The sequence below is a fragment of the Phyllostomus discolor genome, chromosome 3, assembly GCF_004126475.2.
Source record: "Phyllostomus discolor isolate MPI-MPIP mPhyDis1 chromosome 3, mPhyDis1.pri.v3, whole genome shotgun sequence".
Taxonomy (NCBI): Eukaryota; Metazoa; Chordata; class Mammalia; order Chiroptera; family Phyllostomidae; genus Phyllostomus; species Phyllostomus discolor.
The window spans coordinates 152,620,349-152,634,750 of record NC_040905.2 but is presented as its reverse complement, the minus strand read 5'-3'; the positions used below and the strand labels follow the sequence as shown (position 1 = coordinate 152,634,750).

The 14,402-nt window shown below is 38.4% G+C and overlaps 1 protein-coding gene across 2 annotated transcripts in view; it reads left to right on the top strand.

Moving 5' to 3' along the window:
* Positions 1-1,213: 1,213 nt before the first annotated feature.
* The window catches only part of SNAPC3 (small nuclear RNA activating complex polypeptide 3), a 45,306-nt gene continuing 32,117 nt past the window's right edge, over positions 1,214-14,402 (top strand). Inside the window, exons 1-3 of one of the 2 annotated variants that reach the window (XM_036021572.1) lie at positions 1,214-1,634; positions 2,288-2,365; positions 13,401-13,485. In XM_036021572.1, coding sequence (XP_035877465.1) covers positions 1,318-1,634; positions 2,288-2,365; positions 13,401-13,485 — 480 coding nt within the window. In that variant the 5' untranslated portion in view covers positions 1,214-1,317. The remainder of the gene's footprint in view (positions 1,635-2,287; positions 2,366-13,400; positions 13,486-14,402) is intronic. The other variant, XM_028525395.2, reaches the window with a different exon arrangement.

Genomic DNA, 14,402 nt, shown 5'->3' with positions numbered 1-14,402 from the left:
TGAAAATATCAGACAGTAACAAGTGTTGTCAGGGATGTGGAGAAATCAGAATCCTCATACAATGCTGGTAGTATAAAATGGAGCAGCTACTGTAGAAAACAGTAGGGCAGTTACTCGAATTATTTAACATCGAGTTACCATGTGGCCCAGTAATTTTACTCCTAGGTATGTGGATACAGATATACATATATCCAAGATAAGTGAAATATCTCTGCACAAAAATTATACATAACTTAGTAGCAGCATTATTCATAATAGCCCAAAGTTGCAAACATTTTGATGAATGGAAAAACAAAATACAGTATACATATAATGCAATATTGTTCAGCCATAAAAAGAAATTAAATATTGATACATGCTGCAATGTGGATAAATACTGAAAATATTACATTAATTGGAAAAGCTAGTCACAAAAACACCACATATATAATTACATTTACATTAAAGGTCTAGAATACGTAAATCTAGAAACAGAAAGATTAGTGGCTGGCTAGGGCTGGAGGAGTTAGGATAGGGAGTGATAGCTAAAAGGTAGTTTTTGGGGGGGGGCGGTGAAAATGTTCTCAGATTGATTGTGATTGTTGCACAAGTCTGTAATAAATAATTAGAGTTTGTTCTATGTGTCCTCCTCCTCTCTTTGGGGTGTCTAAGAGATGGAGGGTCTCAATCTGAAGCGAGACACACTGAGTTCGAATCCTACTTTTATAACCTAGCAGTTATCTCCGTCTTCAAAAGTTACACGGGGACCCTAAAAACATTGTGATGTAATGATGTGTATAGTGTCTGATGCGCAGTAGACGAGTAGACACTTAACGCCATTATGTGTGTGTAACTCTGCCTATGGATATAAACACGCCTAGGAGCCCGCTTTCGAAGATCCCCTATCCCGGCACCATCCCGTATCTCAGGCTCCGAGGCAGTGAAGCAGCAGAGCAGCCCACCAACTTTGGAGAGAAGGAAAAGTCCCGCACCCTGGGGCGGAAGAAAGAGAGACCCAAAGGCGAGTGCAAGCCACCCCACCCAGCAAAGAGCGAGGCTACTTAACAGCGGGGCCTGGTAGCCAAAACCTAATGGGTGCGAAGGACGAAAAACCTAAATTGCCTCCCGCACCGCCCCGAGCAGAGAACAAAGCGTTCAGCTCCGCACTCAAAAGCTCGCGTCGCCGCTGGCGGGGGGCCTGATGGGAAATGTAGTGTCTGACGCTTGGCCTGCGCAGCCTCGCGGTTCACCGGCTGGGGCCACGTGCGACTACAAGTCCCATCATGCTCCGCAAGGCCTTGATCATCCGGCTTTTGCTGGGAAGGGAGTGGAGGGAACATGGCTGAAGGCAGCTCGGCTGCCCCAATGTGCAGTGGGGTGAGCAGCGGGCAGGTCCCGATCCCTAACAGTGGCAGCTGCAACTTTCCAGAGTATGAGGTGCCCGAACTAAACACGCGTGCTTTCCACGTGGGCACCTTCGGGGAGCAGTGGCGTGGCCGGCTGCGCGGGCATGGGGATTTGTCGCTGAAGGAACCACCGGCATCCGCGCTGCCTGAGCAAGGAGGGATCGCCGACTCCGCCTCGGAGGATGTCGCAGTGGCCCGGGATCTGGGCTGCAGTATGGAAGCGGCTGCCGAACTGAGGGCAGTTTGCGGGTGAGTGTGGGCCGAGGGGCTTTTACTGCTTGGGGCCAACTCGGGTGCACCCTTGCTCCTGTGCTCCCTGGGATTCTTCTTTGGGAGGGCCTATAGTACACTTCCGGGAACATCGGGAGAGGGCTGGTGATGGGAATTCCTTAATTTCTACAAGTTGGAATGAAGGGAAGGAAGAGCTGCATAAAAGATTAATTTTTCTATTCGCTAACTATTAAAGTGCATGTTAGTGTAGAAAAGCAATCTAACAGCGACGTGTACCTGCTGTTGACAGATGCTTTGACAATAGAGGAACGGTAAGGCAGGAAGAGGAGTGTTAAAACCTTGATTAACTGTGGTCTCTTTGGGAACCTCTCAGGTATGCTATTACTGAAACTTACTCCCCAGGTGCCTTAGTTGGGGTGAAAGTACAAAAATAACTTTAAAAATATTTTTTCTTCACTTAACACAGTACTGGCCTCCTTCAGTCGACCGTATATGCTTTTATGTGTAGAATACCCGCAGAAATCTCTGCCTTGAATTCTGGCCTCCTCTGAGCTGCCTGATGGATTTTATGTGACTTCTTTTTAATTATTCGGCGATGTATTTAGGATACTACCCTGACTCTCTGTAGACAAGATGCATGATTGCTTTTCCTTTTTTATTTTTTATTTTAGCCTTGATAAACTGAAGTGCCTTGAGGAAGAGGAGGACCCAGAAGTCATCCCAGAAAATACTGACTTAGTGACTTTGGGGTATGAAAGACCTTGCTTTTATTATATGCCATTATGTGCTACTTATTTAAATATTTCTCAGCATTATTAAAAAATTGTTGTCATCCCGCCCCCTAAATTCGACCATTGTTAACATTTGCTTATGTTTACTTTAACTGTTATGTTTGTGAGACACCTGCTGTGTGTCTTATTTTACTGCTGAACCCATTCAGTAAGTTGCAAACAGTGTGTAGCTCCTAAAAGTATCATTCTCCTACATTATCAGAGTGGTATTATTACAACTAAGAGAATTAATAGCAAATACGTAAGCTCTGATAACCAGTCCATATTCATATTTGTGTTTATTTTTGTATGTGTATTTACAAAGGTACAGTAATGTAGTTAGATTTCAGGTGCAAGCTAAAAACTCTATTGTTATTACCTCTCAAACTATCTTGTGAAAGATCAGCTTTTTTTGTTTTTTAACTTTTGACAGAGCCACAGTTTTATAAAAATAGGATAAAAATGAATTACTAGAAAAATGGAATTAAAAGACAAACAATAAAGTCTAAAAATTCAGGCCGGAATTTTAACTCTGCCATGAAATTTGTTTTTTTTTTTTTTGTAATAGCTGCCAAATCTGTTTCCCTTCCCTACTGCTAACACTGTATTGATGTTAGTAACATTTGGGGCACTGTGAAAGAAAGGGTCCTGTCTTTCCGGGGTCCCGTGTTTTCTTCTGATTTGTTTATCACATTATCATTTGAACATGCTCATTTGCTAAGAAATTGTCAGTCGCTCTTCCTTCTGTGGAGAGATTTCAGACTCCTTACTTAGACTTTTGAAGCCTTCCACATAATATAGCTCAAATTTGCCTTTCTAGATTCCTTTTTCAACCCCCTTTCTCTTTCAAATGGGTCAGGACACATATGGCTCCTGTCCCATCTGAAACCTACCCAATCTCTGAGGCCCTAAGATTACTTTCCACATTACTACAAACCGGTCTCTCCCTTCAGGAGTATGTGTACTTGTAATGTCTAGGAATCTTCTGACATTTTTAAAGTCTTTTTTAATGGAGCCTTGAAGGCTCCCAAACTTTTTCATTGGTGCATTGCCCTTAAGCCTATCATACTGTTTTGCTGCAGTTGGTGCTCTTCAGGCGCTGACAGTTGGATCAATCAATCCAACTATTGTTGATTGATTAGTTGGATTTCTCTAAAACACACATCTGATTGTGTGACTCTCGCTGAAAACCTTTTAATGACTCTTAGGCAGAAGTCCTAAGTTTTTAAGTGGCTCACAGGGCCTCTACAGAAGGGATCTTACTGGTCTTTTCAGCTCTGTCCCTGCTCAGTTCCAGCCACACTGCAGTTCTTTTTTAGTTCCTGGAATGTGTTCTCAATCCTGGCCTTTGCCTGCTGCATTTACTAGTCCCTATCCCACTGGTCTTGCTGGCTTCTACTTACCCTTTAAGTCCCAGCTGAAGAGTTAAGGACTTCATTTAGAACCCCTTTTATGTTTATGGAGCCCTCATACTTCTCTATTAAGATACTTACCACACTTAAAATATACCTGTTTAATTTTATATTTTTCTGGTTAGACTTACGTTTCATAAGTTATAATTGTCACACATACTACCATATCCCCAATTCCTAGAACTTTGGCACATAATTGGAGTGTCAGTAGGTATTTATGGCATGAGTAGAATGAATGAAAGGTCCATTAACCTGAGGAAAGTGATTTTTAGAGATTGGCTAATGATAATTTTAACAAAATATACTATTTTTTGTTATACTTAATAGCATACTAATTGGCTTATAATAATTTTATTATGCCATGTTCAATAGTAGTTATTAGACTACTTCACATATTGCTTTGCCTAGCTATTTTCTCTTACTAGATCAACTGGATCTCCTTGGTTGTCCTCTCATGCCTTTCATAGGAAATGTTGGTAGAATTGTATATAATCTAATGTGAAAGGAATTAGTACAGAATTCCTCAGCTGGGTATATTTTGATGTACTTTGAAACTATCATATTTAAAATGTAACTAATATTTATCTAAACAGAACCATAGATAAATTAGACATGTACCAAAAGCCAAAATCTTTATCTCTATACTTTCTCTTTCTAAACCTTCCTTCTCCTCACCAACAATTTAAAAATATGAAAATAAAACCAAAATATAAGTACATGACCCATTTAATATGGCATGAAATAAATACATTTTTCGTACTTTTTTCCATTGTCTAACAAAGGAGCTAGTGGAACCATTTTATGCATGTAAAGGGGGAAAATGTCAGTTGATAGAGATCGATTATCCTTTGATATATCCATGGCAAGTTAAGCAACTTATCTTTACCACATTTTAATTTTTTTGATTACTTAAAGAGATTTTTTTAAGAAAATTTTTTAAAGATTGTATTTATTTATTTATTTATTTTTAGAAAGGGAAGGGAGGGAGATAGAGAGAGAGAGAGAAACATCAATGTGAGGTTGCTAGGGGTCATGGCCTGCAACCCAGGCATGTACTCTGACTGGGAATCGAACCTGCAACACTAAAGAGATTTTAATTTCTACGAAAGGAGAGGTAATTGTTACTAAAGTGTGCTACTGAAACATCTATCCTCCCCAAAGCTTCAGCAACATTACTTTTAATACAATAGCAATTTCAGTTAAAATCATCTGCTCATCCTTCTCATTTCTCTAGCTAGGAAGGCAGTGTTCACTGCATCATTTAAAGGATGATGAGGGGGCACTTCAGAATCCTTCAAGAAAAAGATAGCCCTGGCTGGTGTGGCTCAGTGGATTGAGTGCCGGCCTGCGAACCAAAGGGTAACCAGTTCAATTCCCAGTCAGAGCACATGCCTGGGTTTCGGGCCAGATCCCAGTGGGGGGCACACGAGAGGCAAGCACACACTGATGTTTCTCTCCCTCTCTCTCCCTCCCTTCCCCTCTTTCTAAAAATAAATAAAATCTTCAAAAAGAAAAAATGGATGAAAGCACGAACATATAGTATGAGGATGAAATAACTATTGGAATACCATTGGTTACTCCATTTTATTTCCAAAAAGTAACCATTTTCTTAATTATAAGGGACTACTTAGCAGGGGTTAGCAGCCCACTGACTGGCCACCTGTTTTGTTTTGTTTTTTCTTCCTTCACATAAAGGTTTATTGGGACAGCTGTGCTCTTTTTTTCTTTTTAAATATTTTTTTACATATTGGCTGTGATTCCTTTTGTATTAAGTGGCAATTTGAGAAGTTGTAAAATAGAACATAGGGCTCACAACCTAAAATATTTACTCTTTGCCCCCTTCAGGAACAGTTTATTGATCCCTGCTCTATAAAAATAAATTTGAAAACTTAGATGAAATAGATAGCTTCCTAGGGAAATACAAATTACTAAAATTAACCATATTAGACCACTTTTCATAGAAAAATAGGGAAAGTTATTTAAGAAACTGTCCCACAAAAATTCCAGGTCTAGATAGTTTCACAAAATAATTCTACCAAATATTCAAAGACCAGATAGTCTACCAAACATTCAAAGTCCCAATGCTCTAGGAGGACCTTGAAAGGAAAAAAATTTTCTTCTCTTTTTTTCTAATATATTTTATTGATTATGCTATTACAGTTGTCCCATTTCCCGCCTTCACTTCCCTCCACCCTGTACACCCTCTCCTACCCACTTCCCCCCCTTTAGTTCATGTCCATGTATCATACTTATAAGTTCTTTAGCTTCTACATTTCTCATACTATTCTTACCCTCCCCCTGTCTATTTTCTACCTACAATCTATGCTATTTATTCTCTGTACCTTTTCCCCCTCTCCTCCTCCTCCCACCTCCACTGTTGATAACCCTCCATGTGATCTCCATTTCTGTGGTTCCATTCCTGTTCTAGTTGTTTGCTTAGTTTCTTTTGGTTTTGCTTTAGGTGTGGTTGTTAATAATTGTAGTTTGCTGTCCTTTTACTACACGTTTTTTTTATCTTCTTTTCTTAGATAAGTCCCTTTAACATTTCATAAAATAAGGGCTTGGTGATGATGAACTCCTTTCACTTTGACCTTATCTGAGAAGCACTTTATCTGCCTTCCATTCTAAATGAAAGCTTGGCTTCATAGAGTAATCTGGGATATAGGTCCTTGTCTTTCATGACTTGGAATACTTCTTTCCAGCCCCTTCTTGCCTCTAAGGTCTCTTTTGAGAAATCAGTTGACAGTCTGATGGGAACTCCTTTGTAGGTTACTGTTCCCTTATCTCTTGCTGCTTCTAGGGTTCTCTCCTTCATTTTTACCTTGGCTAATGTAACTATGATATGCCTTGGTGTGTTTCTTTTTGGGTCTAACTTCTTTGGGACTCTCTGAGCTTCCTGGATTTCCTGGAAGTCTATTTCCTTGGCCAGAATGGGGAAGTTCTCCTTTATTTTTTGTTCAAATACATTTTCAATCTGTTGCTCTAACTCTTCCCCTTCTGGTACCCCTATAATTAGGATGTTGGAACGTTTAAAGATGTCTTAGAGGTTCCTAAGCTTCTCCTCGGTTTTTTGAATTCTTATTTCTCCATTCTTTCCTGTTTGTTTTTTTTCTTTCTTCCTTCTGGTCCACTCTATTGTTTTGAGTCCCAGTTTCCTTCCCATCACTATTGGTTCCTGTGCATTTTCCTTCATTTCTTTTATGGTAACCTGCATTTGTTCATCTAATTTGTGACCAAAATCAACCAATTCTGTGAGCTTCTTGATTACCAGTGTTTTGAACTGTGTATCTGACAGGGTAGCTATCTCTTGGTCGCTCAAAAGAATGAGTTCTGGGGCACTGATTTGTTCTTCTGTTTGAGCCATCTCTCTCTCTCTCTCTCTCTTTTTTTGGTCTGGTCACTCCTGTTAAGGTGAGGGGTGGAGCCTTAGGTGTTCACCAGGGCTGGGCACCCCAGTCGCTAGATTGTGACATTGTATGTGGGGATGGGGCTGAGAAGGAACAATGGTGGTTGCTCTGTTCTCTGTGGGACCTCAGTCCCTTCTCTGGGATCCTGGGTTGCATGCTCTGCCCTGCTCCACAATCGCTGCCTCACTGGGTCTGCCAGCTGCTGCTTGCGTACTTAGCATTCACCTGCTGTGATCTTGCACGCCCCAGATGCCTTACGTGCTCCCGGTTGCCTTATGCGCCCAACTCTCCCTGCTATCCGCGCTGCTACCCTGCGCCCAGCTGCTTGTCTCTGCCCCTCCTACCAGTCTGGATGAACGGGTCTATTTCAACTTCTTGGCTGTCCGACTTCCATTCAGATAAATTTTCTGTCAGTTCTGGATGTTATTCTGCCTCTAAATTGTTGTTGTTCCAATCTTGGTTGTGCATGGAGGTACGGTGTGTCCACTTATGCCTCCATCTTGGCTGGAAGTATTTCTTAATTCTTTTTATGAAGCAAATATAACACTGATACTTAAACTAGATAAAGACATTACAAAGAAAGAAAACTTGAGGCTATTACCACTCAACACTCAGAAAATAACACTGTATAAAGAAAAAATTTGCCCTGGCTGGTGTGGCTCAGTGGTTTGAGCACCAGCTTTTGAACCAGAGGGTCATGAGTTTGAATAAAATCTTCAAAAAACAAAAATAAAAAAGAAAGAAAAAGAAAAAAATTACACCAGTACCAAGTGGGATTTATTCCAGGAATGCAAGGTTGGTTCAACCTTAGGACATCTATTAATATCATATATTATATTAATGAATCTACAGGGGGAAATCACTTGATTATTTCCAGAGATGCTAAAAAAGCCTTTAACAAAATTCAGTACCCATTGATGATAAAAAACTCTCAAGGAAATTGAAATCATAGAGTTACTGTTGTAATATGGTAAAATATATATACTGACTTGTAAAGTTAGTGTCTTGTTTAATAGAGAAGTGGACAAACAAGCATGTCTGTTATCTCCACTACTTTGCAACATTGTGCTGTAAGTATTAACTATGTAATTTGGCAAGAGTAGATGAAGATAAACTAGCTCTGTTTGCAAATGATATAATAGTATACCTGGAAAATCCTGAAGATATCATTGCTGAAACAGACGTGAAACATGAAAAACAAGAATCTAGTATAACAGTAGGATGAAAATTGAAACAATAGCCTTCATACATACAAAAAACGAAACAGGACAGAATGGTAAAGAAAATCTTACTAACAGTAGTCAAAAAGAAGGTTAAATATTAAGGAATAAACTTAACAAGAAATGTGTAAAATAATTTTCAAAACACTCCTGAAAGACTGAGAAAAAGACTTGAAAAAAATTGGAGGAGATCTTTTGTTCTTGGGTAGGAATATTAAACATTATAATGATGGCAGTTATTTCTAAGTTAATTTATAAATGAAGTGTAATTCAAATAAAAATACCATTACTATTATGTTATGGAGTTAGATAACTTGATAATAAAATTCACATGGGATATATGGAATAATAATTAGCAAAAATTCTCGGGGAATATTGTGAGGGCACAGTGATTTTTATCAGCTACTAGAATATACTACAGTCTTTATAATGAAAACAGTGGATGCTAGCTTATAAATAGCCAAAGAGACCAGTGGAATAGAAGAAAGAGTTCAGTTATATTTAAATAGGTATGGAAATTTAGTACGACACTGCACATAAGAATAAACTCCAAAGGGATTAGGAATTGAATATAGAGAATGAAACATACAAACTTCAGTATAGTGAAAGGCTTTCTAAGTGTGATTAAAATTAGAGGCAATGAAAGAAAAAGATTAACAAAATTAACTACATAAAAATAAAGAATTTTACATGTTAAAAGAACACCATAAATAAAGTCAAAAGACAATTGCCAAACTTGGAGAAAATATAACATTCCACGAGAGCTAATGACTCTAATTACAGGGTAGGACAAAAGTAGGTTTACAGTTTGAGTGCATGGAACAGTTTATTCTTGTATTATTATTTATTAATTATTGTATTTTCCATATGAACAACTGTAAACTTGCTTTTGCCTCACTCTGTATATTAGACCTTAAAGGTGGACGGACAGAGACCAAAAAAACTCAGTGGAAAAATGGGGAAGCCCTGGCCAGGTATCTCAGCTAGTTAGAGCATCGTCCTGATACTCCAAGGCTGTGCTTCAGTCCCTGGTCAGTGCATAGTCAGTGCACGTGCAAGAAACAAGCAATGAATGCTTCCTTAAATAAGTGGAACAACAAATTGATGTTTCCTTTTCTCCTACCTCTGTCTCTCTTCTCCATTCTCCCTCTCTTCCTCCCTCTTGAAACAAAAACAAAAAAAAATTTAAATAAAGTATTTAAAAACGAAAAGTGGGGGAAAGATATGAGCCAATAATTTACACATAAAAATGACTCACAAACATGAAAAAATGCTCAACCATACTCGTAATTAAAGAAATGCAAATTAAATGACCCCGAGATATCTTATCAGACTGGCACAATTTTAAAAATATGATACTTTTGATGAGGCTCTGGGGAAACAGGCATTTTTTTGTACACTGCCGTTGGAAATGCAAATTGCTGCAACCCTTTCTAGAGAAATTTGGTAATGCATAACACAAAATTACATAGTCTCATATCTTTTAACCCAGTAGTCCTATTTCTAGGAATTTATACTGAAAATAGACCTCCAACATTATGAAAATACATTATGTATGAGGTTAGTAATTGCAGCATTGTTTATAACTACAAAATACTTGAAATACTCTAAATATAGATACATAGGAGAGTGTTAAACAAACTAAGACATCCACAACGTGGACTACTATTGGACAACTATACGGAAGGATGAGGAAAGTTGAACCTGTAGAGTGATTTCTTTGAAGTACTGTTACATGGAAAAAGCAAAGCCCAAAAGCATATGCTTACTCTTCATGTATGAAAGAACATCTGTCAGGTGTCAACTTAATGTCTCATCTACAAATTTATCTTTTTTTGTCTGCTCTCTAAAATGGATCTTGGCCCTTTAAAGTTTTTCCTTTGCCAACTGGCATAGTGTTAAGCTTTGTCAATAAAGGGCACAGGAGAGACTTTTGAGGAAGAAAGAGTTTTGCCTCCTGGTTGTGCAGGTTCAGCAGGATCCTGCAGTGCACACAGTTTCCCCAGTGCCCAGTTCCTAGAGTGCCCATTGGTCATTAACACCTATCCCCAAGTCACTTTCCCTGCCACTCCACTCCCCTCGACACCTCCCCTAAACAGCTTTTTCTGGCATTCTTGAAGGCAGATTTCCAGCAGGACCCACTGGTGGTGCGGCATAGCAACTTTTCTGCCATTCAGTGAGTACAGCCATACCCTTCCCAGCAAGGTCTGGAGCTCAGTCCTAAGGAGAGAAAAGGAGACTCCTTGGGCACTCTTTCTCAGACGAAGGGTTGGGGTACTCCTTATACCTGCCATTTCTGTATTCTGTAGCGCTCCACTACTTGCCAATCCCTCATTAACTCCAGTCCTCTGTTAAAGTTAATAATTCTTTAGATTAATCTTTCTCTGTTCAATTTACTGCTTAATTTTTTTCTCCTAATTAAACTCAGACCATACAGAAAGGAATATAAGAAAACACTAGGTATCTGCTTATTTGAACAAAAGAAATGGAAAGGATAAATCAGAACTATAGAGATTAGTTATCTACGGGGGTAGGAAGTAAGGAGGAAATGGGAACAAGTTAGTAGAGGGACAGAGAGGGAATGATACTTCTCTTAGTATATTTTTTATAACTGACTTTTAGAAACACAGTGATGTTTCACATGTTTTTCACGTATCCCAAGATAATCAGACAATTAAAATCACCAGGATATAGGTTGGACAGCCCAAATTGAATACAAAACCAACAAGGGAGCCTAACAGTGCTATAAAAGAATGACATGATTACACTGAAGAGAAAAGGAAGAAGGAACTAATCTGAGCTCTGTGCTGAAGCGCATCTGGACTCAGTGTTGTAAGGCTGAAGACACAAAGAACTGTTGGTCAAGAGTCAGTGTTTCTCATAGCTGTGTAAGGTAGCAGCTTGGAAAGTTTGAATGTTCTAGAATTAAGGTAATGGCTCGTAAACAATGGGAATTGGGTTTCTCACTTGTAGAGAAAGAAGTTTAAACAAGGAAAGAGTTGAAGGCTAAAATGAATACTGTGATTTTAGTTTGGGATTGGAAGTACCAGTATTAACTCATGGTTTTAAATATAAAACATGGAAAAATAGATATTTGTACATGTATGCATTAGTATAGATGTGTTTCCTACCTGTGCTGAGAAACCTAGAAACAGTGACTGCAGTAACGATCTGAGAATGCCTGGAGCCTGGATACTGGTCTCCAATAAAGGAATTCGGGCACCTAGGGGAAGCGGTTGATTCCAGAGCTGAGACAGGAAAATAGAGGATGGGCCTTGAGCCTCCTATCATTCCAGAAAGTAAGGACAGGCAATAACAACAACAACAACAACAACAACAACAACAACAAACTTGTTGAAAAAACAGGAGCCAACCTGAAGAAGCTCCTAATGGCCAAAGCTAGAACAATTTGAGCAACAAAATAATGATAATATTAGGTTTAACCTACGGAATAAAACAGATACCTATGAGTTTAACATAATTGATTATCATATTTTTCAGACCATAAGATGCACCTAGGTTTTAGAGGAGGAAAATAGGGAAAAAATTTTTGAAGCAAAAAATGTGGTAAAATATTTAATAACATAATATTCACCAATGTAAATGTAAAGAGAACTCAACAGCAGCATGAACAACCATTATTCCTCCCAAATTTGCTACAGGGGGTGGGGTGGGGGTTGGCAGCGGGGGTGAGTCTTATAATCCAAAAAATACGGTAAATAAAATGGGAAAAAAGATATAGGTCTTCCTCATAATATCAATGAATAATGTAGAATGAGGGAAATAGAGAATTACCACTAGGCAAGCTATAGTAATAAGTGTTTAGTATTCACGGTAGCGGTTTACTGTGAATGCTAAAATTTCTGGATGAAAGTTTGAGGAGAAACAAGATTTGCATAGTTTCAAAGTATTTTTCACCCAAATACTTATCAAGTACAAAGGAAAAATATCTTTCAAGTGTAGGAACCTGGCAGACAAGCTAAACATCCCCAAGTAATAAGACATACAAGGTGGGGCAAAAGTAGTTATACAGTTGTGAGTACACAAAACAGAGTTCATTCTTGTATTATTGTTTATAAATTATTGTATTATTTTCCATACGAATAGCTGTAAACTTTTGCCCCACCCTGTATAACTATTAACATCCTGAACCTCATGATGGTAGAGTGAAGGACATCATTGTTGTGATATTCTTTTTTTTATTTTATTTTTGTGTAGTTTTATTTTTTTAGAGAGAGGGGAAGGGAGGAAGAAGGAGAGGGAGAGAATTATCAGTGTGAGAGAGAAACTTTGATTGCCTTCCCTATGTGCCTCAGCTGGGGGTGGAACCTGCAACCCAGGCACGTGCCTTGACTGGGAATTGAGCCAGCAGCTTTTTGGTTAGTGGGACAATGCCCAACCAACTTGAGCCACATTAGCTGTGGTGTTCTTGTAATATTCTTGCAGAATAAACAAACAAACAAAAAAACAAGTTTAAAAAACATAAAGTCAACAGAAAAAGTATGGGCTTACTCTAATCATTGACTGGTGTTAGGGAGACAGCCGTCAAACCCAAATTGCAGAGCCCTCACCAAATAACTGAACAGAGCTCCTCAGAAATTCCAAGATCATGAAAGACAAGAAGAGACTGCTGACCTGTAAAAGACTGGAGGAAAAAGACATGAGAAATGCAATGAGGTGTCCTGCTCAGGATACTGGGACAGAAAAAAGGCATTAAATTTAAGTATTTGTTACGTTCCAAAAAGTCTATAGTTAATAATACTGTATTAATGTTAATTTCCTGGTTTTGATCATTATTTTATGGTCATATAAGATGTCAACATAGGGGAATCCAGGTGAGAGAGATAAGGGAACTCTGTACTATTTTTGCAGCTTTTAAGTCAAATTCATTCAAAATAAAAAATTAAATATTAAAGATGTGTTTGAAGCCCCAGTAAAGAATGTTGAAGTTTGATTTTCTTTGTATTTATGACAGGGTTAGAAAGAGGCTTTTGGAACATCGAGAAGAAACAATAACGATAGATCGAGTCTGCAGACAAGAAACATTTGCATACGAGATGGTAAGAGTCATTTTATTTACCTCTTCCCATGAAACAATAAACTCTGTCATTGGGTGAGTGTTAGTGATGACTGTGTGGTGGCTTTATACCTAGTTGAAAGCAAAGTAAGGAAACTATTCGGGTTGGGAAGTAGTAGAAGACAAAGACCCTCAGAATTTAAGTGATGACATATTTTACTCTCAAATCTCTTTTATTTTTTTCTTTAACATTTTATTATTTATTTATTTTTAGAGAGAGGAGAAGGGAGGGATAAAAGAGAGAGCAACATCAGTGTGTGAGAGAAACATTGATTGGTTGCTTCTCATAGGTCCCCAACCAGGAACCTGGTCTGCAACCCAGTCGTGTAACCTGACCAGGAATTGAACTGGCAATCTTCAGGTTTTGCAGGATGATACCCAACTTACTGAGCCACACAGATCAGGGCTGTCTTTATTTTTTGGGTTTAGCTTGGTTTTGCACTCTGTGGTAGGCTAAATACCACTCTATTCTTGGTATTTTTGTTCTGCTCCTCATCTTGGTTTCACTACTTTTTTCCCTAATCTATCATCTCTTGTGTAAAACTTAGAAAATTTAAGACAAATGGGTAATGAGGAATGTGTTAATAGACATCTTGAAAATCTACAATGTGCCACACATGGTGTTGGGCACTTAATAGTGTATAGGGTCTTGTATTGTTTTTTCTCACTTATTTTTTATTGTGTTAAAATTTATGTAACAAAATTTATTGTTTTAACAACTTTTAAATATTCATTTAAGTGGCATATATATTCACAATGCTTTGTAAACATCACCAGAATCTTTTATCATCCCAAGCAGAAATTCTGTGAACATTACAGTAACTCCCCCTTTTTCCTTCCCTAACTCCTGGTAACCTCTGTTCTACTTTCTCTGTGAATTTGCTTATTGTAGATACTTCA